At 38.3% G+C, this 27,936-nt stretch overlaps 2 protein-coding genes across 2 annotated transcripts; one reads left to right on the forward strand and one right to left on the reverse strand.

The window, feature by feature from the left end:
• The first annotated feature begins 424 nt into the window (after nucleotides 1-424).
• Nucleotides 425-27,924, forward strand: LOC105381498 (oxidative stress-induced growth inhibitor 1). The gene is made up of 11 exons (XM_048628053.1): nucleotides 425-620; nucleotides 16,090-16,492; nucleotides 18,077-18,185; nucleotides 18,649-18,748; nucleotides 21,890-21,973; nucleotides 23,315-23,503; nucleotides 24,679-24,791; nucleotides 25,245-25,411; nucleotides 25,592-25,762; nucleotides 26,110-26,276; nucleotides 26,703-27,924. Exons 2-11 carry the CDS (start codon nucleotides 16,420-16,422, stop codon nucleotides 27,567-27,569), a joined length of 2,040 nt encoding a protein of 679 aa, XP_048484010.1. The 5' UTR covers nucleotides 425-620; nucleotides 16,090-16,419; the 3' UTR covers nucleotides 27,570-27,924.
• Nucleotides 5,176-8,315, reverse strand: LOC125490076. The gene has a single exon (XM_048628124.1). The coding sequence runs from the start codon at nucleotides 8,250-8,252 to the stop codon at nucleotides 5,421-5,423; it is 2,832 nt and encodes a 943-aa protein (XP_048484081.1). The 5' UTR covers nucleotides 8,253-8,315; the 3' UTR covers nucleotides 5,176-5,420.
• Nucleotides 27,925-27,936: the final 12 nt, after the last annotated feature.

The raw sequence follows: 27,936 nt of genomic DNA on the forward strand, positions 1-27,936 counted from the left end.
CAGTCCGCCACCTTACCGCCACTGTACATGACAACCTGAAATTATGTAAATTGTTATTGACGATTTTTACACAAACAGATTTATCTATTAAAATTTCCAGGACCCACTTAACATTATTGTTTATTAAATTACAAAGTACGTGCTTACTGATTAATGATTATCACCACTAAACCAGCCGGTAGAAGGGTGCTCTATGCTATCGCCATTTTATCAGTTTAAAGCTCAACATTATCCATCGATCATTGTAAAGATTACTTTGATATAACTTTACTATCTGTCATTTAAAGTTACGTTTGATAACGTGATAACGAACCCCCTGTCTTGGTAGCGCCACTGTCGCATTCATAATTCTTTTCATAACAATTTCCTGTCCAACGGATTAGTTCAATAAATTTCCGCAGCACGCTTTTCTTGGGAAAACCGTAGCAGGAATTAAAAATAAATGTTGACAGATGGCGGCGGCTCCAAGTGTCAGTTGCTCCTCAGCCGCCGCGCCGGACGGACGTGCCCTCGGTCCTCTACACTTTGTATAGAATTACAATTGTATCGACAAGTTGTAGTGGTCACCTTTTAAGTGCTCTTAGTGCCTTTGGATTATTTGGTGGTTTTTTTATTGAATGGTGCGTAATGTTTTTTTTTTGATTACGTTAGTTTGTAATTTATTATCAGTGTCATGCATGGATGTATGATGACTTTTAAATCGTAAGGAAACACGATAGATTTTCAGTTAATTAATAACAAATATAATTAAAGGCATAGTGATACAAAGCGCAAGTAATTTAATTACAAGACATAGAATATTGTTGACAAGGCGGCCAAGAAAATATGTTAACGGGTTTGATTACAAAATAGTTGTGTAACATCGGACAATAAAAAAACGTCCACGTGTATGATAAAACTATAATAAAATAATAATATTATAGGTTATATATTTTTCATAGACAAGTGTTATAAAATATATTAAATACAAACATAATTTATGTAAAAAAACATAGGTATGATGGAATCATATTATTTTTAGTCAGATACCGGATAATTAAATAATAAATTCTGCAAACAAAAACATGTTGCTTTTAGTAAATAAATACATGCTCAAAGCAAATAAATACTTAGTCACTCTTGTTTTTAATATATTTATCGTACTTTTACTTCCTTTTCCATAACGTAAACAACCATAATAATGTCTTGTTTTTTTTAAGTTTTCAATTTATTTAAAAAAAATACAACGTTGTATCCGTCCTTATTGTTGTTATACACCACCTTAACAATATTACCAATGCTTTAATTAAAAAAAGTAGAACCTTAAAATAATATCAATACAAAAATCATAAAAAATACTTTTACTGGTAAATAAAATTTTTTCCTAGTCCAATAGTAATATTATAATTTCTTAGAACCGTACCCACCGACTTCTACTGAATAATGTCATCAGTCGGTACCTGGTACTGATCATTAGCCCATTTCTCCTGACCCTCGTTTGTTTGGCATTCATCACTACACGAACTTCTTTGAAGTTTTCAGCGCGAACTATACGTACCTAGCGACGCACCGGTTTGTTAAAAAAATGTATACTTACTCACTTATTTATTTATTTAATACTTGATTGCACAAATATGAGATATAAGTGTACAAAAGGTGGACTTAATGCTAAAAGCATTTTCTACCAGCCAACCTACAAGGAGGTACAAGTAAAAAGGTAGAAAGGTGCAAAAAAAAGATAAGTACCTTTCATATAAGCCGGAAAAACTAAAAAGTCACTGTGTAAAAAAGGACTTAATGCTAAAAGCATTTTCTACCAGCCAACCTACAAGGAGGTACAAGTAAAAAGGTAGAAAGGTGCAAAAAAAAGATAAGTACCTATATGAAAGCAGGAAAAACTAAAAAGTCACTTGATAATTAGCTTATGAAGCTCATCGTACTTTCCTGTAACTACACTCACGAGGAATAAAAAAGTTTCAGTGATAGCTAATAGCACCAAATTACTCCTAAACGGAAATTTGTGTGTGTTGAAGTCGGGCCAGCACGGGATTTCCCTATGGTAACTAGGTACCCAGTATTTCTCGTCTTCTTTAGACGTGTACGTGTGTATGGGGTTTTCTGGTTAAAACCCCTCTCAGGGTTTTAGTGTGTCGCTGACAACACTTGGGTTGGACTAGAGTTCGTCAATGGTGAAAGAACCAGCCAATCAGAGTAGCATCAGTTGCTGACTGCAGGAGGCGCGAGACATGTTTTATGAAAAAATCTCTTGGAAATCATATTTAATGCTAATTGCCAAGTCTCGTAGACACAGTAAAAATAAAGTATATTTTTCGTGTGACAATGACGATGGCGCCGACTGAAGTAGGTCGCTGTGTCAGCTGTGATGGATGGTGCCACTGCCAGCAAACAGGGTCTGATTAATTGATGTAACTTATAAAATGTACATAAGTTTCATTGCTGAAGTTAAAACTTAATAGTCGTTCCCACATTCGGAAAATCCGTGATAGGTATAGCTTATCGAAAATTATAATGATTTTAATCATTGTGATATCAAAAAATATGATAACTAAATCTGACTGCCTAATCTTTTCACCACGGCATCACAATGAGTCCAGCTGTAGTCTTTGTCACTGACAGGATGAGTTCTTCTTAGCTTAAGCTTCTTTCATTAAGGATCAAAAATCGTATAAATGTACTTTACTGTTTACTTCTACATATTTTATTTAAATATTATTACAATGAGGTGCGGTTTACATTGCAAACACTTGAAATTTGCATTATCAACAGCACTAAAACGTATGAAGTGCCATTTGAATTGAAGTGGCTCTACCGCGCTGCCACATGTTTGGTCTTGCGGCCAACGGGCAAATACACTGATAATAAACACTCTAGTACGAGTCATGCTAAGATAAACACTTAGATGTAGTTTAGCAAACGAAACTCCCTAAAACTGCTTGTCATTGTTGTATCAGAGATTTTTATCTCCGTTTGGGGTTTGGGGCATTCCATGATGACATTTAGTCCCAAGCGTTACAATTTTTTTATTAAAAAATAAAGTAAAATTAACAAAAGCGACTATAAATATATCTAATTTGTTTAAAAAATGTTAGGTGCGAATTGTGTATGTGAGATAAACCCAGACATTATTACATATTGTTTTATGTTACAAATGAAACCCGAAAAATATTTGATAAATTAACTAACTAAACGATCCTATAACAATCATTTAAAATCTCCAAAACTATCAACTATTCCCCCGGGTATCACACAGCGATAACGTGACCCATAATCACTTACAAAATAGTTTCTTAATTCTTAAAGTTGTATATAATTTACAACAAAACGTGCACATTATGTAACCCGACTACTTTTTCCTTGACAACGGACAATCGTCATATTTTAATGTATTTTATTTTCGTCCACTCCACATTATCTACGCGGCGTCCAGACACGGTTCTCGTAAAACTTGTAGAAAGAACTCTGAATCATAGACCAATTATATCGACCGCTTTCTCGATTCCGCTAAATTAGAGCCACAATCCCGTCGCTTGGATGTTTCGCGATGGTAACCAGTATTGTGGATGAGGAAGGCCGAGGACTGAGTGATGCCACAGACCAAAAAATACGCTATTCACTTATTTATTAAATATATTTGTGTAAAAAATAATGAAATGATAATAACAGCGGTTCCCTATTAGTGTTCCGTTAGAGACCGTTAGAGGGTCTCAGGGATTCCATAAAAATACAATAATAATGAAATCAAACACCTTAAGCGCAATTAAGTATGGTAAGCAAGGGTTACGTCAAAAAACTATTGATCAAATTACTGATAAATATTCGGGAACCGCCTACAAGATGCCTACATGTAGTAGAATCGTGTCTCAGTCTGCACTCTGCATAGTCTCTCCGGAGCTGGGGGGTCACTCTATAAAACTAAGTTTCGGAGCTTTTCTGTGCGAGCACCAACTCTATCTCGTTGAATTAAACGTGCCGATTGCACGACAGCTCTCGTTCGTTAGTTGTTCGTCAGTATAGAGTGACCCTCTGGCGAGGTGCCACGCTGGAGACACGTCCTTGGCGCTCCCTGCCGCGGATTAGCGCCCCATTACCACTGGCAATAACGCCCCCCCTAGTCTCGAGACTTGGTGCGAATATTTACGTTTTCATTAGTTTATGTATATGTCTTATGCCCGTTTTCACCAAGACATCCTAAACAGTCATATTGCTAAAAGTTTCTTAAGCTAAGAGACATCTTAAATCCAATCCCTACGTAAATTCATTTTCACCAAGCTAGAAACTTCCTAGTAATCCGTCACCTAAATACTAGTGATGTTTTTTACCGATTCAATTTCATTCATTCATTTTTCTGTCAACATTGGCTGTTTGTCAATTGTCTATGCTTTTAAAAGTATAATATTTGTTGACATCACCTTATTTATTACGTTTTGTTTGTAAATAAGTAAACAAAAATTGTATTTTATCCTTCCAAAAGAGAAGAAGTATAATTTAATAAAGTGCAGGAAGCAATGGCGGAAAAGAGAAAACGCGGACAATTATTTTCATGAAACTATTTTGAAGAAATCCACCTTTGCTTTTCTCTGGTCCGTTAGGAGACGGAACATGAAGAAGAAGAAGTGGCATAGTGCAGTATCGTTAGCATCAGCAATATCATGAATCAGTATTCATTGGTGGAACAGAGTGTTGATTAGTGTAATAAAATATGTTTTTATTTAGATCAAATAGATATTTTCACTCAAATCACAATGGTATTATTAATCCTGGAACTCAATATTTAAGTACCTAGTAAACAGGAAAAGGACACTTTCTTTAGTTAATCTGAATCTTCGAAAAAAGTTCAAGTGTTGTTACTCCATATTTTTTTTTGGTAAAATGCTGTCTCTCGACATCTCTCACGTAATAACGTGGTCGAATACACGATCTGTGATTAATTCTATAGCCTCAATAGCATCAATATATCAAATTTTGAGTAGCTAGAAGTATATTTGCAAACAAAAAAACTGTCACTTAACTGTAAGAGGCCGAAATTCCACCTCTTAAATTTAGGAAATCCCTAACGGATTTAAGTGACAGTTTGTCATTGGTGAAAACCATTTTACGCTTAGGAGATCTTTAAAATGAGTTAAAAGTTTCCTAAAATTTAGGATGTCTTGGTGAAAACGGGCATTAGCCTGACATACTGGAGGTCAAATTAAAGCTGATTTTGAGGTTTTACAACGTATTTTAATTGTTTAAATCAAAAACGGTACAGCTCGTATCGTGGTGTGAATAGAAGAGAATGTATAAAATCTACCTGCAATTACACAATAAAAAGTAGTGCCTAAACGCTAATCAATGCAATGTTTCCTAACTTATATAATGCTATATCTAAACTCTAAGGCGTATGTGCGCCGTAACATATTCCCCCCCGTTGAAAGCACATTTCAACAGCTCTCAAAATCTTCAGCCGTCGGCAGCGGGCAGAGACGTACTAGCGGTCTCCGGACGCATCCTCGGGTTGTAGTGACATCAGCAACTCTCGTGATGCCGTCTGGTCCCGGGAACAAGCGTGCGACTCGTCCAAGGCGCCAGCACAGGGGTGGCACGTGATCCTCTTGAAGCAAGACCATATCTCCGATCTTCAGCTTATCTGTGCTTGTTTTCCATTTGGTCCTTTGCTGTAATTCGCAGATATATTCCTTCTGCCACCTTTGCCAGAAATGCTGTCGAATTTTCTCAATGCGATTGTATCTCTGCAGTGCGTTTTCTTTGCAATTGTCCAGGGTGGGCGTTGGCATTGCAGTCAGTGGGCGTCCAACGAGAAAGTGCCCTGGGGAAAGGGAGAGAAGGTCGTTAGGAGAGGAGGATAAAGGACACAAGGGACGACTGTTCAGAATAGCCTCCACTTGTGCAAACAATGTAGAAATTTCCTCAAAGGTTAAGTGGCTATTTCCTATGACTCTACGAATGTGGTGTTTGGCGGACTTAACGCCGGCTTCCCAAATGCCGCCGAAGTGAGGAGCGTAAGTAGGCGTGAATATAAACTTGATGCCCTCCTGACTGGCAAAATCAGATAGAGATTCAGCATTTGACTTTAAAAAGGAACCTACCTCTTTCGCGGCGGAAACGAAATTTCGGCCATTGTCACAAAATATTTCAGCCGGCTTTGACCTTCGTGCTATGTACCTACGAAGGGTCATGATAAATGCATTTTTTGATAAATCAGATACTGCTTCCAAATGAACGCACTTAAATCTAAGGCATATGAACAAACACAAATAACACTTAATTAAACTGCTGCCCCTACCCTTTCGATTTAGGATGTAAAAGGGACCAGCAAAATCTAAACCTACAGATTTAAAAGGAAAATCTGGTGTTATGCGCTGTGATGGGAGATCTCCCATCTTAGGACAGAATGTTTTGCCACGCAGGCGTCTGCAGCGCACGCAGTTATTAACCGTACGCCTAGCTAGGTGCCTACCGTTTACTGCCCAAACAGTTTCCCGAGCTACAGCTAGCAATGTCTGTGCACCAGCGTGCAAGTTACGCAGATGCTCTTTTAAGAAGAATAGTTTTGTCAAATGGTGCGACGAATGAAGTAGAATCGGATGCTTCTTTTCATATGGATAGTTTGAAGCATCAATACGTCCACCGACTCTTATCACTTTGTTATCTAAGAACGGCGATAACGATAGAATTTTGCATTTTGAACTTAATGCCTTATTTTTAATAAGCAGGTCGTACTCAACTGGAAAGGACTCGCGTTGAGCAATAATGCATAATGACTCGAATGACTCATTAAGTTCATCAACGCTAATGATACCTACGCGTCTAGATTTAGGGTTTTTTATATTGTAAATAAATCTCATTACCATAGCATGGACTCTCATTAATTTAGTTAAGTTAGAATAATTTTCAATTTTAAATATCTTATCAGATACCGTAACCGTGTTTACTTTGATTTCAGTTAAGTCCTCATCAATTTTTTGATTTAATATAGGCCATTTTGACTCGTCTTCCAGCAAATATTTAGGACCTGTCCACCATAACTCCGTAGACGGTAACTGTCTAGGGTCTACCCCCCGCGAGATTAAATCAGCTGGGTTAGCAGAGGTGGGTACGTATCTCCAGGCGGAAGCTTGCGTAAGTTCACGAATCTCACGTATCCTATTAGCTACGAAAACCTTAAGTTTTGTTAAATCGCTATTTATCCAACCGATAACGATACTAGCATCACACCAGTGAACTATGCGCGTTGGTTTGTATCTTAATGAATCGATGACAGCTTTAGTTAATTTAGAAGCAAGAAGTGCGGCACATAACTCAAGGCGTGGAATTGTTGTTGGTTTAATTGGAGATACCTTTGATTTGGCACAAAGTAACTTAACTGATACTTCACCATTGTCATTTATCGATCGTAAATATATACACGTCCCGTATGCTACCTGTGACGCATCACTGAAGGTGTGCATTTCTATTGATTTTGGTGTGTCACATAGAACGAGTCTCGGAATTTGTAAATTTTCAAGTGACACCAAGTTGTTTGAGAATTTCTCCCATTCATTTTGAACATCCTGTGGAACTTCGTCATCAAAGTCCAATTTTAGTTGCCATAATTTTTGTATTAACATTTTAGGTATTATTATTGTTGGACTCAGTAAGCCCATTGGGTCGAATATTCTAAAAGAATTCGACATTATGTAACGTTTTGTTATTTTATTATTTTGTGTACTTTCTTTAGTGGGAAAGTAAAAACAATCAGCTTGAGGAGTCCAGCCAAGTCCGAGAGTACTGGTTGACTCACTTATTGTTAGGTTGTCCTGTAAGTTTAAGTCAGAATTTTGAAATAAAGTTGGTAAATTACTTTTGTATTTTCTAAGATTAAAACATCCTGATGATAATGTTTTTGCAATTTCTTGTTGAATGTACCGTAACTCGTTTTCGTCATCTGAGCCTGTGATTAGGTCATCTACGTAGAAGTCGTGTTGTATTATTGTTTTGATCAGCTCATCATTGTGCTCCTGCCCTAATTGCTTTAGACATCGCGTACTCAAATAACTTGAACTTGCAAGGCCGTAAGTTAAAGTATTCAATTGCAACGTTTGAATGGGTTTAGATTCGTCATCCCTCCACAATATAAGTTGTAACTTTCGGTCTTCTTCAGCAACTTCAACTTGTCGGTACATCTTCTCGATGTCACCGGTAAGTAAGTATTTGTATTGACGCGCCCTTATCAAGATGGAGAAAAGAGAATCTTGTACGGTTGGACCCACCATGAGAATATCATTTAGAGAATAGCCTGATGTACTAGGACACGAGCCATCGAACACAACACGTAGTGGTGAAGACTCAGATGTCTCCTTTATAACAGCATGGTGACATAGAAAGTATGACGGATTTGGTATTTTCACAGCCGAGGTAGACAGATGTTCTAAATCAGCGTATTCGGTGATAAATTTAGAATATTCTTCTTTTATTTTTGGATTTCGTTTAAATCTTTTTTCTAAGTTTAAGAATCGTTTTTTGGCCAGACTGTAGGTGTCGCCTAGACAGTCTGGGGTATCAGATAAAGGTAACTTTACACAAAACCTACCGTTATTTAGTCTAGTTGTATTCATTAAAAAATGTTTTTCGCATATTTCGTCAGTTTCATTTAGTATAGGTTTATTTGGTACTTCTTCTAACTGCCAAAAAATAGGTAACATTTTGTCTACTTCGGTTTGTGACTCATTGCCAACAAATGCATGATTACAGTGAATCTGATTATTTTGAGCACTTGTAAATATTGGTCCGGAAATAACCCAGCCTAATTTTGTGTTATGCAATTTTGGATTGTTAGGTCCCAGCGACCTTTGTTCGTTTTTTATTAAGTCCCAAAATATGTCCGCCCCGATTAAAATATCGATTGAAGACGGCTCATGGAAATTTGGATCGGCGAGACAAATATTGTCAGGTAAATTTAGTTGTTTTATGTCAATCGGCAATTTAGGTAACTTGCTGGTTAGTTCATCTAACACAAAGCAAGATAAGGTGACCTTGAAGTCACTATTCATGGAATTTAGTTGGGCATTACATCTTTCGACAATGTAATTTGAACAATTGTTGCCAATACCTATGACCTTTAGTGAATCAATAGGAACAGAATCAAGATTTAGTTTTTGTTTTAGCGATTTTGTTATGAATGACGATTGGCTCCCGCAATCTAGCAGTGCGCGGACCTTCTCCTTCTTTTTTGTAATTGGGTTAGTAACCTCAATCATTGCTGTAGACAATAGTACTTGAGAATAAGTTTGATTTGTATATGTTGCCAATGTTTCAGGCTCGGTTTCCTCAAAGTTATTGATAGTTTCGTTATTTTGTGTTGTGGTAGGTTGATGTAACAAGCTATTGTGGCGACGTTTACAGTCGCGGCACGGACCCCGGGTGCAGTCACTCTCAGGGTGACCTTGGCGAAGACAATTAGGACAAAGTTTGTATTTTTTGACATCAGCCCACCTATCATGTACAGATTTTGACTTAAATACACTGCAATCATAAATTCTATGATTGTCAGCGCAAATTATGCATAGATAATTAGCAGACTTATCTTTAGTTGTAGCTGCAAACGATTTTACATTTTGTGTTGGTTGATGATGATGATGATTTTGATTATTTGGACGTTCGAATCTTTTGTAATTGTTGTTTGGTGTGGAGTGAAAATTGCGTGACGTCGACGGTGGCGACTTCATGTTTTCATTTTTGTTGCGATTTAGTGATTCTAACACGTCTGCGCGATCGGTTAGAAACTTATAAAATTGTTCTAGCGTGGGACAATCAGTAAAAGAATTGCGACATTCTTCCCACTTCATTAATGTTTGGCTATCTAATTTAGAAGACAACATGTAGATGATTAAAACATCCCATTTGTCTGTAGCATGTCCTAAGTTGGACAAAGCACGTAAATTTTTAGTCACGTGATCAGCTAGGAAACGTAGTGATTTTTCTGTCTCACGGGTGAATGGCTGTATGTTGAACAGCGCATTAAGGTGATGGTTGGTAAGCAGCCGAGTGTTGTCATACCGCTCACGAATTAAACTCCAAGCTGCCGAATAATTCGCAGCCGAGATCTCCAAGTTTGAGATCACCCTGGCGGCTTCTCCCTCTAGGTATGATACTAGATAGTGAAATTTGTATATTGGTGATATGCGTGGATTATTATGTATTAGACTTTCGTACATATCACGAAACTCCAGCCAGCGAAAATATACGCCATCGAACTTGGATATTTGTATTTGTGGCAATTGAAACCCTATTTCCCTTTCTACGCGAGGAGAGGTGTCCTTCGAGCTATAGTTGTATTTTTCGTACAATGTTTTAGACTTAGCAACGTAAGTAAAGATGTCAGTTTCTATTTTTTCGCGCTCTTCTAATTCTAAATCCAAATCTACTGAATTTATAATCTCTATCTCACTCTGCAACTCATCGAAGTTGTTTGATAAAGTCTCGACCTTTCGAATGCGAAGGGACAACTCAGACAACTCGATGTCAGTCAGGGAAGACTTTTGGCTTACGTTATTTATGTAATTTTTATATTTTGTTAACTGACCCTTGATTGAAGATCTTTTCTTTAGCAACTTGCTTAATTTAATTGTATTTTCTTGTTCCGTATCTTCACTAACAGTAGACATGATTACTTATTTAACTTATGAACAGTTTATAAATAAAGTAAACCAAAGTACAAGTTAGAATAGATAATAATTAATATCTTATCTCACGCTCCTCGCTTAGACGACTCGCCGAGTTGGGAAGCCGGTGCGCAGGCACAGCTGATAGCCGAGGTAGTGACGGAACTCTGTAGCTGAGTTACTGAGGCTCGCTGTACCGCGCGGTGACAATCCTGGAATTGGTCGGCGAAACTAATCACTATTTTGAATTTACTAGTTATGTACAAGGGAATACGTAGGAATTATTTATTTAGTTGTGTAGAAATGAGTTGGGTAACAGTTTGTAATGTAAGCAATGAATTACTGATAATGAACTACACTGTACCAAGTTAGGTAATAAAAATTTAAAGTTAATTTTAAGAATTACATTTTGAATTAGTTAGGTGATAGATAGTATTAGGTAGGTGGTTTATATCATGTGAATAATGTTTATTTAGCCTTGTACTTGCTATATGTAACAGGTTCTTTAGGCAAAAGTACTTAGGTAGATATTTAGACAAGTTATAATTTGTAAGTAGCAATTTTGCGAGATGAAATTTTGTTTATATTGTGTTTCACCTTTTAACGATGATGAAATGACACAAATCTACACAAGTAGAAGCTATTCATAGGAATAGGAAGAAATTAGGTGATAGGTTAGGAAGTTAGAAGGAAAGACGGGCACTTATCTTTTGTTGGTTGGCGATTCTCGGCGTGACACTTTTGCTGCACCACTGCTCCGATAGTCTGCACATCATAGTCCAACTGTCCAGCTCCACAGCATCCTCCTTCTGGTGCTTCTTCCCCTTGGTTGACCTCGAACACGTTTTGCGCAGCAATGTGGTGGCGGTTATTTTGTTGAATTTCGCGTGAATTTTGTAGTTCCCCTCATGGGCCACCAAAATATGTCTTAGCCTGACATACTGGAGGTCAAATTAAAGCTGATTTTGAGGTTTTACAACGTATTTTAATTGTTTAAATCAAAAACGGTACAGCTCGTATCGTGGTGTGAATAGAAGAGAATGTATAAAATCTACCTGCAATTACACAATAAAAAGTAGTGCCTAAACGCTAATCAATGCAATGTTTCCTAACTTATATAATGCTATATCTAAACTCTAAGGCGTATGTGCGCCGTAACAGTATACTTACAGGCTTGCTCCAGCTCTAGCTGCGGTAAAGCACCTGATAAACGCACATTTATTTATGTTTCTTTTGACAGTATAATATGAACTGTTAGTACCACCACAACCACACAGCACCACATTAGTCAGCAATATACAATCCCTAAGCAGCAACGCATATCTGCCCAACATCTGTCAGATCCATACAAATTACGTCAGTATATTGCAATGCTGCTTAAGGATTGTGGATTGCTAATATGCGATGGTGGTAAATTTTCAAAAGGAAACTCAAAAGTTTGTTCGTAAAAATGCAATATATTATTTCAAATTTTATTGATAGTGATCTAATTTTTTTACACTATTATTTACTATCAGGAAGTCCCGGTGTCTCTGTGCGTCGCTCTGGTATGCGGTATGCAATGGCGCTTTTTTTTAGCTTCGGACTACAACTATAAAGGTCGATATTTTGTTTAAAAATACATTTCGTACAGTTGGCAAACTGCCCAATAAGTGTACAATTATTTATAGAACACGCTGTAGACATTTAATCTTGTATGATTAATTAGATTGTACTTACAGAGTGTCTGCTTATTCTGTGTATGTATTTTGCTGTTTGTATCAAATTATGAAATGTAATGTGTCAGCAGCTAAGTGCAAAAAAACCTGAAAACTTGACGAATATGTATATCGCTATGCTTGCGCATCTAAGTAACTAATTATTTTTTATCGATAAAATAAAGTTTTTAACTCTATATGGCGGGTGTTTGAGAATGGTAATTATTTAAGTTTACACGTGTCAATAAATAATCCAAATATACATATAAACGATTTAAAGCCAGGTCATTGAACCATTCAGACTAATATGCTTTAAAATAAGTGACTGCAATTAATTATTTCATTGTAGTTATGCCTATTTATTTTTTGTACCTTATACTAAAACCACAAACGTGAATAAATTACTCTATAATGTACATAGGTACATGTACCTAGTTATTTACATGTGGGTATATTATTAATCAAGTTGAACCGGTCTCATTAATAATCCGTGAATGACGCAGCAGGTTGTAGGAAAACCCTACTAAATAAATTGTCAAGGAAAACGCTCACTTCATAATCAATGTGCGTATATTTAAAATTACATCATTTTATTATAAAATTTATAATGTTGTATAATGTGATCAATTAGTATGCCAATTTAACTGAGGTATAGATAAGTTCTAGGTCCTCAAATTTACATTACGTGTAGAATTTGTCTTATTACGTGTAGTAGACGAGAAGATTAATAAAATAAATTGTAAACCTGAAAATAATAAAAATACTTTAAAGTAATAGATATTTTTAGCGTATATCGTCCTGTACAACTGTACACAGATTATACTCATAGATATAATCAAATAGATTGTTCGGCTGACACCACATGAAATAAACATGACTATCTACCTATGTCAGTGTACAAATACATAGTCGGATCGATGGTAAAAACTGAGCACTTTGTCCATGTGGTATATTTGTCCGTAAGTTTCCGTGGAATCCCACCTAGATCCTACCATATAAAGGGTGCTCTATTCTGGTCCATATATGTATAGGGTGATTTGACCCGCGGGGTTATCACCACCGAACGTTACATAGCAATCCTGAAGCAGCATTGCTTATCTGTCAAATGTCATGTAACTTTTATGGATCTGACAGACGCGATGCGAGGATTGTTGATTGCTAATGTATCCGTGGTGATACGGTAGGTGTAAGTACATGTATTTTTGCGCCTTTTTAAAAATAAGTGAAGTATTTCTCTGATTGATATGATATTTAGAACAATACTGAAATTCTTAAGTACCTACATTGAGTCGGTGCGTTATGCTATTGTGTTTGTGAATGACATAATAAGGTATTTGACATTTGCCCTCCATGACACCATTTCTGGGCACGATAAAATAGTAACCAAATAAAAAACATTCCACTGCAATGCCTTGGAAATATTTCGGATTTTTACGGGATCCGGTGTTAGGCAATGTACATGGTATAGGTACCCCAAAAAGTCATGTATAATGATGGTTCTATTTACTTTAATTATTTTGAGTGAGTATGATACAGTATGGTGGAACTGCCGACAAAAGCTAGGACAAATTCCACCCTGTCAGTAGGTATACAGGGTTATTGGTAAGTAGACCAGATCCTTTCAGGAGGTGATAGAGGAAGGCATTTCCAGTCGATTGAACCCAATAATGCATTATCCTATACTTAACCATTTCTAAGATATTTAATATTTAAGGTTTTTTAAATTTTTTGCCAAAATGTTATGCTTAAAACCAAAAATAAAAAATAATAGCCACATTTCAATATTTTTTTTTGTTGTTTTGCATAAGTAATACCTTGATAAACTAATTAAAATAATCAAATGTGCATTATTCGACCTAAATTAGACATAATACCTAAAAATTGTTAAACATTTTGAAAAAATATTGAAAACGCAAAAACAAATAAATTAAATTAAAAAAGAATTTCATATGACATTTTTTTGTGCACTTCAGCTTAAAAACATGGTCAACTAATAAGCTTTCAAACAAGATAATTCAATATCAAATCGATTAAGGTATCACCAAGATATGGCCAAAACAACCAGCACAGACGGACAAAATTCAACAGGAAAACTAACAAAATTAGCCCAATTTAAAGGTAAAAAGTGTGATTGTTTTCAGTCCTGTTGATTTTAGTATAGAAACCCATGCTGAGTTTTCTCCGCTTTCTCTGGTTGTTTTGGCCATATCTTAGTGATACCTTAATCGATTTGATATTGAATTATCTTGTTTGAAAGCTTATTAGTTGACTATGTTTTTAAGCTGAAGTGCACAAAAAAATGTCATATGAAATTCTTTTTTAATTTAATTTATTTTGTTTTGCGTTTTGAATATTTTTTCAAAATGTTTTACTATTTTGAGGTATTATGTCTTATTTAAGTTGAATAATGCACATTTGATTATTTTAATTAGTTTATCAAGGTATTACTTATGCAAAACAACCAAAAAAATTATTGAAATGTGGCTATTTTTTATTATTTTCGGTTTTAAGCATAAAATTTTGGCAAAAAATTCAAAAACCTTAAATATTAAATATCTTAGAAATGGTTAAGTTTAGGATAATGCATTATTGGGTTCAATCGACTGGAAATGCCTTCTTCTATCACCTCCTGAAAGGATCCGGTCTACTTACCAATAACCCTGTATAACAGTTGTTTTCTTAATTAAATTATAAATAATTGTAATTCAATATAGCTCTACTTCAATTTTAAGTGCCTATTAGGTGTTTCTGTTTCTTTAATCTCAATTAAATTTATTGTAATTTCAGTTGATCGTCAACCTTGAAAGCGTTGTCATTACGCAGCCGGCTGTCAGCACGTAGTTCCGGGTTGGAATCCCGGCCGAGAACTATTTATATTGCTTACTATCTATTACATTAATTACTTCCGCTTGTTGGAGAGAAAAACCTCGTCTCTTTTTTCTGCGATGTTTTACAAATGTTTAGAATATATTTTCAAGACCTACGCTATTTTTACAAATAGGTAAAATTGCATATTAATTATTTCACAAATTTATACCTACGTTTTAGTGACTCTTCATTTATTTATTGTACCAATATTACAAATAAAAGTACAAAGGGTGGACTTAAATTATTATACATATTTTCAAAATAAATGTCACTGAATTCCGCGGTCAATCGCGCCTCAATAAATTACTCTACTATAGTATGAGTAGTATTTACAAGTTACATTGAACCTTAGGCAACTAGACATCACTCATTCATATTAAATTTATTGTAAGTGAGGATAAACGTTTAAGTAAATAAACACATTTATTATTACAAAGTGCCGACGAGTAGCACAACATACCTCACTGTAGTTGATTTTTTTACAAACACTTAGAAATATTTTAACTACCTATTGTAGTTTATTGTAAACATATTAATTACTACGAAAATAATTGCTGACGTTTGCTTTCAATTCATTAGTTGCTGTTTTACACGTGTTTCTTTTGAACGTGTACAGTGGGCTGCAGAGAAACCTGAAGCACTCTCAGTAGCAATGTCATTCGAAGAGGCGTCAGGTTTCTTTGTAGACCACTGTACCTGAACACACTTTATTTCCCCTTTACTTACGATGTAGGAAAGGTACAAATAACACAAATATATTATCATCACACACGCAAATCGAACCCAGGACCTTCTTGGTGTTGAAGCAGAGCTTCTACACTAGACCTGTATACGGCAAATAAAACATTTATAAATAAATCAATAAATTTTCTTTTTTTTTTCAGAATAAACAGCCAGTGAAGCCATAGAGCAGTGGAAGCGGAACACAAGGCAACGTGGCGTCCCCAGTAGCAACCATCACCACACCACACACCAACTACAAAATAGTGAGACGGAGAAAGAAAAAATCCCTTTAAAAAACACACTCACTGACATAGTCCGTAAGACTCTAAACTGCTTGTGATATAATTTATATACGATTGCATTTGTTTTCTAATTAAGAACAACACTGTCAGCTTAGAAAAAAGTTTGACACTAAAAAGTTTGGACTCAGAATACTGACTCCAAGGAGGATTTTGACTTGTAAAGAAAGAGTGAGAAGGAAAGCCATAACAATGAGAGACAGCATGAAGCCCTGCCACCACACCGTGTCGGAAGACGTGGTTTATAAAGAAGTTGTTGTCATTGGTAAGTCATTTTAATTTAGCATCATAACTTCAAGTTCATTCATACTAAAATGTATGTATACAAGATTATTTATCTGTAACCGGAAACCTTAGATATAATTTGTAAAATATAGCACTAGCCTTATGACAGCTGTCAAATCCATACATCTTATTTGCAATTTGTTCGTTTTCAAGGGAAATCTAACTTTATTTTCCAGGCATAAGGATCTGTCAATGAAAGGTCACAGGTCACATGCTATATTTTAACCCCCTTATTCATAAAAAAGTTAGTGGACGCTTTAACTATTGAACTGTTTTGTCCCTCTCTGTCAAAAATTTTTCTCTGTCAGAGAGTGACAGAATAGTTCAATAGTTAAAGCGTCCACTAACTTTTTTATGAATAAGGGGGTATGTATAGGTAGTTTTATAGTTATTTTTTTATTAATGTTAGATATTCCATTGACGATGAAATATAAATGATGAAACAATCGCCATTATGAATGAACATTGCGATAAAAATCGTTGGCATGTTTATTTTATGAGGTCAGGCGCCAGTCATTGTTTTTGATGGCTCTATAAAAGCACTCATTAGAATGAATGAATAAGAGGAATTCAAGGCGGGAATTTCGTACCTACGAGTGACTTTTTCTGTAAAATTTATAAATTTGCATATGCAGATTTTCGTATGGCGTCTGGCAAACATGTTTAGTTATTTTCATACTGACCGATCAAAATGGGCCACCATTAGATCGACAGGAAAACAACCTGACAGTAGTCACTACGTCTGTCACAAATTCATACAAGTTATCCCACTTTAGGCCGAGGTAATATTTAAATTGAACCAAATAACGCAAATAAAGGCCTTAAAGTAGCTACCTAGTAAGTCCCTCGCCTAGGCTCCTTTTGAAAGACAGACGGTGGACCTCAACAGTCAACAGCATGGCTTTCAGACCTATTATACGTAAGAATTAACTGTGTACCTGACTGACAAAAACCAGATGTTATGTCAACTAGCTTTGGCGTACCCGGCGTGACCCCTGGTTCTTAGGCCCGGGTCTCCTATTTACTACGTAGGTCGCGTCACAAGCACTACGTCTACGCGCCAACGTCGGCGTGTGAGGGAGACCGCATCAGTACATTTCTATAGTGAGCATCGTGACGCGGCCTACGGCGTGACGCTGGACGCGACCTGCGGCGTAAATAGGAGACCCGGGCCTTACTGGCCAGGCGCACAGTTAATTCGTACGAGTAGTAGGTCTGCCTTGCGATTCTGTAAAATCAAACTTCACTTCGCATCTCACTTCGATCTTCATTCTCCCTTCACCTTTCATGTCATCTCATACATTATTTGTCAAAATCTCGAAATTCGATGTGTTTACAGAATGCCAATTTGAAAACTCACTCCGGATTCAGAATCGAGTTTTGACAATTAGCTTTATAGAATCGCAATGCTGAAAGCCATGTTGTTGACTGTTGACGTGCGTCTTTCAAAAGGCCTACGCAAACGAGGGACTTACTAGGGACTTTTAGTCCTTCATTTGCGTTATTTGGTTCAATTTAAAAGATTTCCCACCTACCCTGTGCTAACCCGTTGCTTGGTCTCCAGGCAACGGCCCCAGCGGCATGGTGACGTCGTTCATGCTGGCCGGCAACGAGCCCTACCTGAAGACTCCCATCCCCGACGACCTGCCCATTGACGAGATGCTGAGAGCCAGGTGAGATGTCAATGCCTTCAGGCAGAGCTAGTATCATGAAAAATATTGATACTCTTTCGATAGGCAATTCACCGGAATTTCTATGCGCTTTATATAAGTTTTGAACATTACCGTTAGAGGCGCTGATCAAGGTATCGTTTATTGCCGTGAAGCGCCTATCGAATTATCTATTGACAAGTGACAAAATTGTGGATACAGTACAGCCAACAACAACGTTGTAGAGACGGGTCGTTCAAATACTGAATACTTAACTTGTCGGTGACAAAAACTACAGCTGCTGCTTTACCACCATCGACACATTATCAATTCATAAACAGCATTGATCTGACAGATAAGTAATATACATCCTAGAGCAGGGCACATGAGCGTTGTGAGTGCTTTGAGTTAGTGCTGCTTATGTGTCTGTCGGTACGGCAGCCGAACATTTTACTCATGTATAACCCCTCACGTGCCATTCTTGCAGGCTATCGCACGTGCCGGCGGGACAGAGTCTCTACGAGGAGGATCTGCTAGCTCTCGCCGAGGGGCTCGAGGGGCGGAGCCAGAACCCACTGCCGCTGCTGGTGAGTAACACTGTTTATAAATCTACTTGATTCTTCTGCATCAAAGTTTCGGATTCTTTCACTGAGGCAGCGGTTTGCTTGTGGAATAAGTTACCAGTACATATAAGGCAAATCTAGTCCATACGAGTAGATCTTTTAAAATCTAAAGTTCGTCTCTACTACTTTCAAGAGCAGAATATTGTCTGATGATGATAATATTTTTTAGTTTATGTATGTATGTAAAGTATTTACACACATGACGTCAAATTTATACTTCAATCATAAATGCAACTACCCAGTCATGCTTGGTCAGCACAATAATACGCCTCCGTGGTCGCCGATAATGATAACTCCATACAGAGAGATACCGGTGACCTACCACCGTCACCGCTATCATATTGTATGGCCATTGATAATGTTGCCAGCTACAGGCTGATGTTTTAACTATAACGATAATAATGGCTGCATCACCTTAAAAAAACACTTTTTACCGAATTTCACATATTTATAAAGCGGTTGACAGCGTTCAACGTGCGTGTGTATTTCTTTTTATACCCAATCGATTACTTACTTTAAATATCCCTTGATAAGTAAACATTTTACATACAAGTAACTTTTTTTATATAATAATATTATAATTTATTTTCTGTTCATAATATGTAGGTAGTTTTTCATAATTATGAGACACTTAAGCACCGTGTATAACACGCTATACGTTACGATACGATAAAAGCTGTGTACTCTCCAACTACACATGAAGCCAATGTAAGTTTCCACACTTCATTGATAAACGCGACTAAAATAAATATTAAGCAATAAGTACTGTTATTTATTACCTATTCGTATTACCTCTAGTAGGTATACAGTTATTGTACTTATACTTATAGTACGCAAAAGATATCAATGACTAGTTATGATTATGACACCAATGTTATTAAAATACCTACCTATTTTTTTCTATTGTCTCAAAATGATAAAAAACGCTAACTTTGTAAGCCGGTTATCACATAAAATGTACAGATAGAGTGTACTATCGGCCTGTTATATACGTACCTATATACTTTACACAGGGAGACCATGACCGCGACGAATACTTATCAATGTACATAACGAATTATGTACAAAACTGCGACACCGCAGCCGTGAAATCAATTCAACTTGAATTATATTCTATTCCAAGGTTTTTTTAAAAAAACCAAGAAAACTCAGTAGGTATTAGTATTAAAACTAATAAACTCCAACTTAAATTCGTATGGTTAGGCAATTTGTACAAAAATAAAAAGAAATAAATTACATTACTTATAAATAGTGTTGCCACGAATAGTGAATTGGCCGAATACCGAATACCGAATATTCGGCGACACTGCCGGCCGAAGCGCCGAATATTCGGCGGCCGAATATTCGGCGCTACAACCTGTTTTTTTTGTTCTTGGAACTGCTTTGAAGAAGTCGCTACAGATTATATGAGAAATGCTAATTATTAGGAGGCAGAATGCTGTGGCAAACGAGTTGAATTTTTATTTGATAATAGTTCGCCTAGATCGGATGTCCGATCCTTACAAGTGGTGGTCAGCAAACAAAAAACAATTCCCGAACCTTTTGAAATTTGCAAAAACGTATCTTTCTTCACCTGTAAGTAGCGTTTATAGTGAGAGGTTATTTTCTGAGGATGGTTACAATGAAAAGCGCAATCGTGGGCTACCAAATGCTGAAATGCCCGTTTTTATCCAGCACAACTTACTACTGATTAATTTTAAGTACTAAAATGTTGTGATTTGGAAATAAATACTCAATTATGATTAAAATAACAAGTCATTTTTTACATCATTTACTATTCGGTATTCGGCCCGAATAGTACGCACTATTCGGCCGAATACCGAATACTGAAAAAACTGGCCGAATAGGCCGAATACCGAATAGTTGCCGAATATTCGTGGCATCTCTACTTATAAATTATATTAATGTAATGTTCACTTCTAACAACTAAACACTAATTGCTAACCGGCCCTGTACATTCCCTATAAATTCTAACACGTAATTTATCTGTCACGAAGATTAGTTCATGAATTTCGCAACACGTCTGAAACTGTTACAATTCTATTAAAAGTTGAATAAAGTGTCAAGGCATATAATTTATAGTTCCCACTAAGACTTGTCAAGGTTTACAAATGTCAATTGCTATGTAATTGTAATTGATAGGTTTATTATAGGAATGTACTAACGCGCTAACAAATCGATATCTCTAGAACAATCCAAGTTGTCTTTGGTAAAAAGTTTTTGAGTGAGACTTAACTTTGAATAATTATTGCATTAATTATTTTGTGTGAATGGAATTCCTTAGCTAGTAGGTATGTTATTGGTGATTGGATTGAAACAAAATTAACTGTGCTGCCACAAAAAACTTTAAAAAGTGTTTAAAACGAAATTTGGCAAATTTTGTAGGCATTTGACAACGCTAAAACCCTGTTAAATACCGCCTAAGTTTTTATGGTAAGGCCAAATAAATATATATATATATTTAAATTAGTTTATATTAGTTAAAATGTTTAAATAATCCAAGAACACCCCGTATAACATGCAATAACGGCTTGTCGCCTGAATGCAATTCTTCCAGTCAACCTCTAGTCACAATGAAAAACATAGAATACTCTAGAATTTTCCAGTATATAGACTCAATTTTAGTGAGGCCGACCGCGAAATAACACCTCCGATTCTATGTTCCTAACCTTAATTTAAATTTTAAATAAATGCTAAAATATACAACTGTATGTAGGGAGACGTCATCAGTCTACACATTAATATGTAATGTAAAGAAACCCACAGTTGTGCCATACCAATGTCGGTGGTCACCCATAGCAACTTTCCTATTCACTCAATAAAAAAACTCTTTCATATATTTTATTATTAACTGTTGGACTTGACTTTCTGAGAACCCAATCTTTCCCTTTGTACAATATACAATATTTGTGTGAAAGTGGCTATTCGTCAAATAATCCAAATAACTGTTAGCCCACATAATTTTTCGAACGATTGTTTCGCCCTTAAAATTGTAGGCCAACACTTCTTGCGTGTGGACTATGGATAGACTGATTTTTTATAACAACCTGTACACCGTTATTATTGTAGTAACACCCTGTATAACGGTAGTGTTGTTGTTTCCAGATGGACACGCTGCTGCGTCCGTGCGCCGACATGGGACTCCCGGCTGATCCGCTGATTGAGTGGAGGTTCGACGTGGAGAAGAAGGTTTGTATTCATGTCTTTGATCATATTTATGTCTTTGATCAAATAAACTAGCCACATAATAAACGTTATGATATTAACTTCAAATAAAGGTCCAAAAGTTATTTTAACTTTCCTACCAGTGCCTAAACCTATTAAGTTGAATGTGTTAAACCAGGTTGCCAGCTTCTACATACCAAATTTCATCGAAATATCGAAACTAGTTCTTTAGTTTTTACGTGAAAAAGAAACACACACACACAACCTAAAGACACACTCGCAAAGTTTTGCCTTTATAATCTTACTGTGGTATTCGTACGTTGGTGGGACTACACTTAAACTACTATACCTAGTCTAAAACATAGTTTAATTCGTTCACCCTTGGACCACAGATTAGATAAAGTAAGGTGTATTTATAGTAGGTAATGCGTAAAAAAGTGCTCATTAAAAATAATTATTCTATATCTTTTCAAAGGTCAACGGAATATTGTTGTAAGGTTAAATTAGATTATTTAAATGTTTTCTTGAGTAAAGTGTAGTAGGGTTTGTAAGTAATTTAACTAAATACATTTACTATAAAATTAAGTAGGTTTTGAAGCTACCTATTAAGATGATTTTCAGAATGATTGCGTACCTATGTCACTTTTCGACTAACAATTTAACAAAATCATTACCCTCTAGACAACATTTCGCAATATTGTAAAATTCAATTGAATAATTATAGTTAAACAACCGATAACTAATTTTCTTCATAAGTGACTCTCCGCCATATCAGTGTAGTTTATCTTTAGATTACATTTTAATTCCCACTTAGGTATTTTAATTTGCAGACACATGATTAATGATTATTATAAACATCAGATAAGAGATATGACTTTAGGTTGCTATTTTCGGACTTCTTTTTGGGTTCATTGTCCAAGAACCAAAAAGTTGATTGATCTCTTTCAGATTTAATTTGAAAGGGACTATAAAATACATATTGAATATCGGATGAACTAATCAATTCTTCATTGAGAAGGAAGGATTCATCTTACTATTTATTTATTTATTATTATTTATTTATTAAAATTAATATTATTAAACTCACAGCAATGGCTGAAAACTACACCAATAAGCCTGTAGTAGTATTACTTTATAAAATACTTCTCCCACCAAACATCCCACCGCTTCAACTCCCCTTTTCCATTTTCTTATTGTCTATTTCCTATCTATGAGGTTGTCTGGAAGAGATTACTTTTAGTAATAAGGCCGTCGATTGTACTATTTCTTGTATTGTACGATGTTTGTGAAACTGTTTCTGTTTGTGTGCAATAAATAGTATTTTATCTTTATCTTTATCCCCTAACCCACCATTCCCCTCCACAGATAGAGCACATAGTGCTAGGCCGCGGCCCCCCCGGCGGCGCGTGGCACACGTTCCCCCCCTCGGTGCTCACCCTGTCCCCCGGCGCGTGGCTCAGCCTGCCCCCGCTGGGGCCGCCGGCCGAGGAGCGCCTGCCTGCCAGAGCTGTGGCCCAGTATTGTGTGGACTACGTGAATGAGTGCCATTTGCAGGTGAGATTTGTGTTTGGAAATAATAAGTTGTGGATTAGGCTATTAACAGCTATAACTAGCAAATGGTGCGGTGGTTTATACAGAAAGAAGGCTCCGGGTTCGATTCCTAGTTGAGGCAGATATTTATTAAATATCAGAATTAAATATATGTTTGATGAATGCTCTTGGATTTGTGTGCATGAAATGGCTACAGGCCTAACCCATATGTTGCTGGCCAATGCAAATATTGGATGGAGTAATCAAAATATAAGGATATGATGTGTTAGAAAAGTAAGCTGAAAGAAGATGACTTCTTCTAAACATCCATTGTATTACGAGTTTTGATAATTCGCAAAGAAACTACTTGCTTCTACATTGTAAAACTGGTTATTCAGAATGAGAAGCTTAGTCACCCCCTTTGATACCACTTTTGGATTCAAGAGTCTTCACTAACAAGTGCTCTGTAATATTCCAGAGGTACTTCCGCAGCGGCGTATTAGTGACGGCGGTGGAGGCGGCGGCGCGCGCGCCCGGCCCGCCCTGCGTCAGCGCCGCCTGCCCGCTCAACGCCAACTGGACCGTGTCCGGGTATGTTGTGCCATTGTCATTGTGTAGAGAGGTAGACCAGACAGAGTAACCCTAAGATCCAAGCACAGAAGGCCCTTTGGGGGAGTGGGGTGTGGAATATCTCTCACTAGTATTGAGGCTCGTGGTAAGTATGCTGGACACAAGGTATTCCAGAGGTATTCGAGAGGCGTGCTGGTGACGTCGGTGGAGGCGGCGGCGCGCGCGCCCGGCCCGCCCTGCGTCAGCGCCGCCTGCCCGCTCAATGCCAACTGGACCGTGTCAGGGTAAGTGTACCATCGCCACTATTGTCGTTGTGTAGCGAGTTAGACCACGTCCAGGTGAAAACGCTCAACGCGCGTTTACAACTACATAGGTACTTTTGTAGACATGCTAAAGCGCGTCACGCTGAATAAAGTGTGTGTAGTTGTAAACGCGCGTTATCAAATCGCGCGTTGAGCGCTTGTCATCTGAACGTGGCCTTAGACCAGACAGTAGGGTACGCTAAGATCCAAGCACAGAAGGTTCTTTTTATGGCCATTTGGAGGAGCAGGGTGTGAGAAGCGGGTGTGCGGATTACCTCGTCTAGTATTGAGCCTCGTGCTAAGAATGCTGGACACAAGGTATTCCAGAGGTACTTCCGCAGCGGCGTACTGGTGACGTCAGTGGAGGCGGCGGCGCGCGCGCCCGGCCCGCCCTGCGTCAGCGCCGCCTGCCCGCTCAACGCCAACTGGACCGTGTCCGGGTATGTTGTACCATTGTCACTGTGTAGCGAGTTGGACCAGACAGTAGGGTACCTACACTAAGATCCAATCACAGAAGGCCCTTTGGAGGAGCGGGCTGTGGAATGCTGGACACAAGGTATTCCAGAGGTACTTCCGTAGCGTACGTCACTCTATTATATTCTCTGTGGGAGTATAAAGGTCACAGCATACATATCAACTCGGAAAGGGATCGGGACCGTATCAACTCGAACCGTTCAGTATGGCTGGTTGATCTCAATGTTTTTATACTTGAGAATGTTGTAAATGTAATTGCTTTTATACCTACTGACCGAGTTCAAATTTATTTAATCACGGATAATTAACTCCCGTGTCTCTGAAAAAAGGCTATATTTACACGTACTCTGATTCCTCTCCTATTATTCTTGCTTCATTTCAGCCCACATGTAACTCTGCTATATCCTCTCTCCCTACAGCTACGACAAATCCTCCGGCCGTCCGTTCCGCTACTCCTGCTCCCGCGTGGTAGTGGCTTGCGGGGGCTCGGACCGCGCCAACTCGCTCCCGCGGGCGCCGCCCCGGGCGCTGCACCAGCTAAGTGATGTGCAGAGAGGGGTGGCCGCGTTGAAGTGTAATATGGATGGTGAGTTGCCTACCCGCTGGGAAGTAAACCGTGGTTTTTGCCTACCCAGCTAGAGACAAACCGTGATCTTTGCCTACCCGCCTAGCGACATTAAATGCAAAACCGTGGTCTTTGCCTACCCTGCCAGGGACAAATTGTGCCGTTTGCCTACCCATTGAGAAACATTGCCTACCCGGTTAGATACACATAGCTTATCATTAGTCGGTTCATTCCGCTACTTGTGCTCCCGCGTAGTAGTGGCCTGCGGGGGCTCGGACCGCGCCAACTCGCTCCCGCGGGCGCCGCCCCGGGCTCTGCACCAGCTCAGTGATGTGCAGAGAGGGGTGGCCGCGTTGAAATGCAATATGGATGGTGAGTGGTTTGCCTACCCGCCTAGCGATATTAAATGCAAAACCGTTGTCTTTGCCTACCCACTGAGGTACGTACATATGGTATAAACGGTGGGTTTGACTACCCGGTTAGACACATCGACTAGTAGTCGGTTAATTCCGCCCGCGTGGTAATGGCTGAAAGACCCAAAATCTCGCAAAAATTTAAAATTAGTAAAATGTTACTAGCTTTGCACGGCTGGTGACCCCGACGTGATTGTATTAACATTTCAATTTTAATTTATTGTAACTATTTTTTTTAACATCCTTTAGGAATAGTTACGTATCCATCCTCACCTAATCTCTCTCTCTCTCTCTCTTTCTCCACAGAAGACCCGTCCTTCCAGCCGACAGTGCTCGTGATCGGCTCGGGCGTCTCCGCCGCGGACGCGGTCTGTCTGTCTCGCTCGCACGGCGCGGTCGTCGCGCTCGCACACCGCGACCCCGCGCCCGCGCTCGCCGCGCTCTCGCCAAGACTGTACCCGGACCACTCGGAGGTAATAATAATAATACATATAATGTCGGGTGTGGGGTCATCTCACACATGGCAATCTCTGGATGTCCCAACACCTGCAGCCGGGAAGACCTCCTCAAGGCCAACCAGAGGGGTATCGACGTGGCGGTCCACTGGGCCGCGGAAGTGTGACAGTTGCCAACACGACAAGAAGAAGACACGGCAATCTGACCTCAAGCTAGGCAGAGCCTGTGATATGGGTATCGGACAGCTGATATATCTACACAGATACGTAGATACAGTACATATGAACGGGACCCAAGTACAAATATCTGTCTTTAAACAAATATCGGCCCGGATCGAACCCGGGACCTTCCGCGTAGCAGTTAGGGTCACTATCGATATCATGCACCTTTCTTCATCTCTTTCAACGTAACCCTCGCTAATATCTCACTCATTATTGTTGCAGGTGTACAAAATGATGTGCGACGGGACCGCGGGCACATACAAGAACTACATTCCACTGCCGGAGCACGTGATCCTGAAGGTGAAGCCAGCTGCCGAGAAGAGAGAGCTCACCCTCAAGCCAGAAGACGCCGACCTCACTGAAGCCTTGAAGCCAAAAACAGTCAGGCTGCTAAATATAGTTACCAACGAAATTGTCGTCTTAACTGTACATCTAATAGCGGTACTCATAGGCTCGAAGCCAGACTTGTTCTTCCTGCAACCGAACTTTGACCTCGACTGTATAAACATAGACAGAGGATGCCCAAAGTGCTCGGAGAATAAGAAGCCTAAGATGGAAGAGGACACGCAAACCCAATGTTTTCTTAAAAACCATTGGCATTATTTGAAGTCGGTGCTCGGGCAAAGCATTCAGAGTTGTAAGTCGAGGTATTTGAGTGGGGAAATCAACGGGAATGACACAAAATGTATAGTTGAGGAATGCAGCCCCAACAACAATGAAGATGACTCCTGCACGTGCAATAAACTAGTTAGTAAGCTCGACGCAAACGGTAGCGTTAAAACAGTCATAGACAAAGAGTGTAAATGCCAAATCATTCCGTACCGCAAAACTCCCAAATCAAAATGCCAGTGCCAAGATGACAATCCTTATTCCGGGGGTATAGGCTTCGGAGTCGACCCGAAAAAGCCGGTCGACTGCCGAAGCAACCCTATAGCTGTAGACAGAGGCACCCACGAAATGCTTAACGCGCCTAAAGGTATGTACGCATTAGGGCCTTTGACAGGCGATAACTTCATTCGTTTTATACCAGGGGGCGCGTTGGCTATCGTGGCGGATATTCAAAAGGCGCGAAAGCTGTCACCAGAATGACTTTGCAAGGATGTTAGGGCGACGGCGAGTGTCCCAGATGATTGTGATATTGTCAGCTTGATGGTCTGTGTCGCCGTTTGTCGCGCCAAGCCCAGTGGATCACCCAGAGGTAACAAGAGACTGAAATGTAAACTTACACACCAGTTTTAGATGCATTTAATTCTGTGACTAGTAATGAGTAGTATAATTATTGTATTGGGAAATTAGAAAACATTTTGTTAATATAATGTCTGAAAAAAGCGATAGGGAAGCAACTTTCTGCCATTTTAAGCATGATTTTGATACATGAAAACAAAATGGCGACGGCGAACGGTGCACGCAGACTATTTTACGTGACCTCTCAGAAACACTTATTTATATTATCTTC

This window comes from Plutella xylostella, chromosome 20, assembly GCF_932276165.1.
Source record: "Plutella xylostella chromosome 20, ilPluXylo3.1, whole genome shotgun sequence".
Taxonomy (NCBI): domain Eukaryota; kingdom Metazoa; phylum Arthropoda; class Insecta; order Lepidoptera; family Plutellidae; genus Plutella; species Plutella xylostella.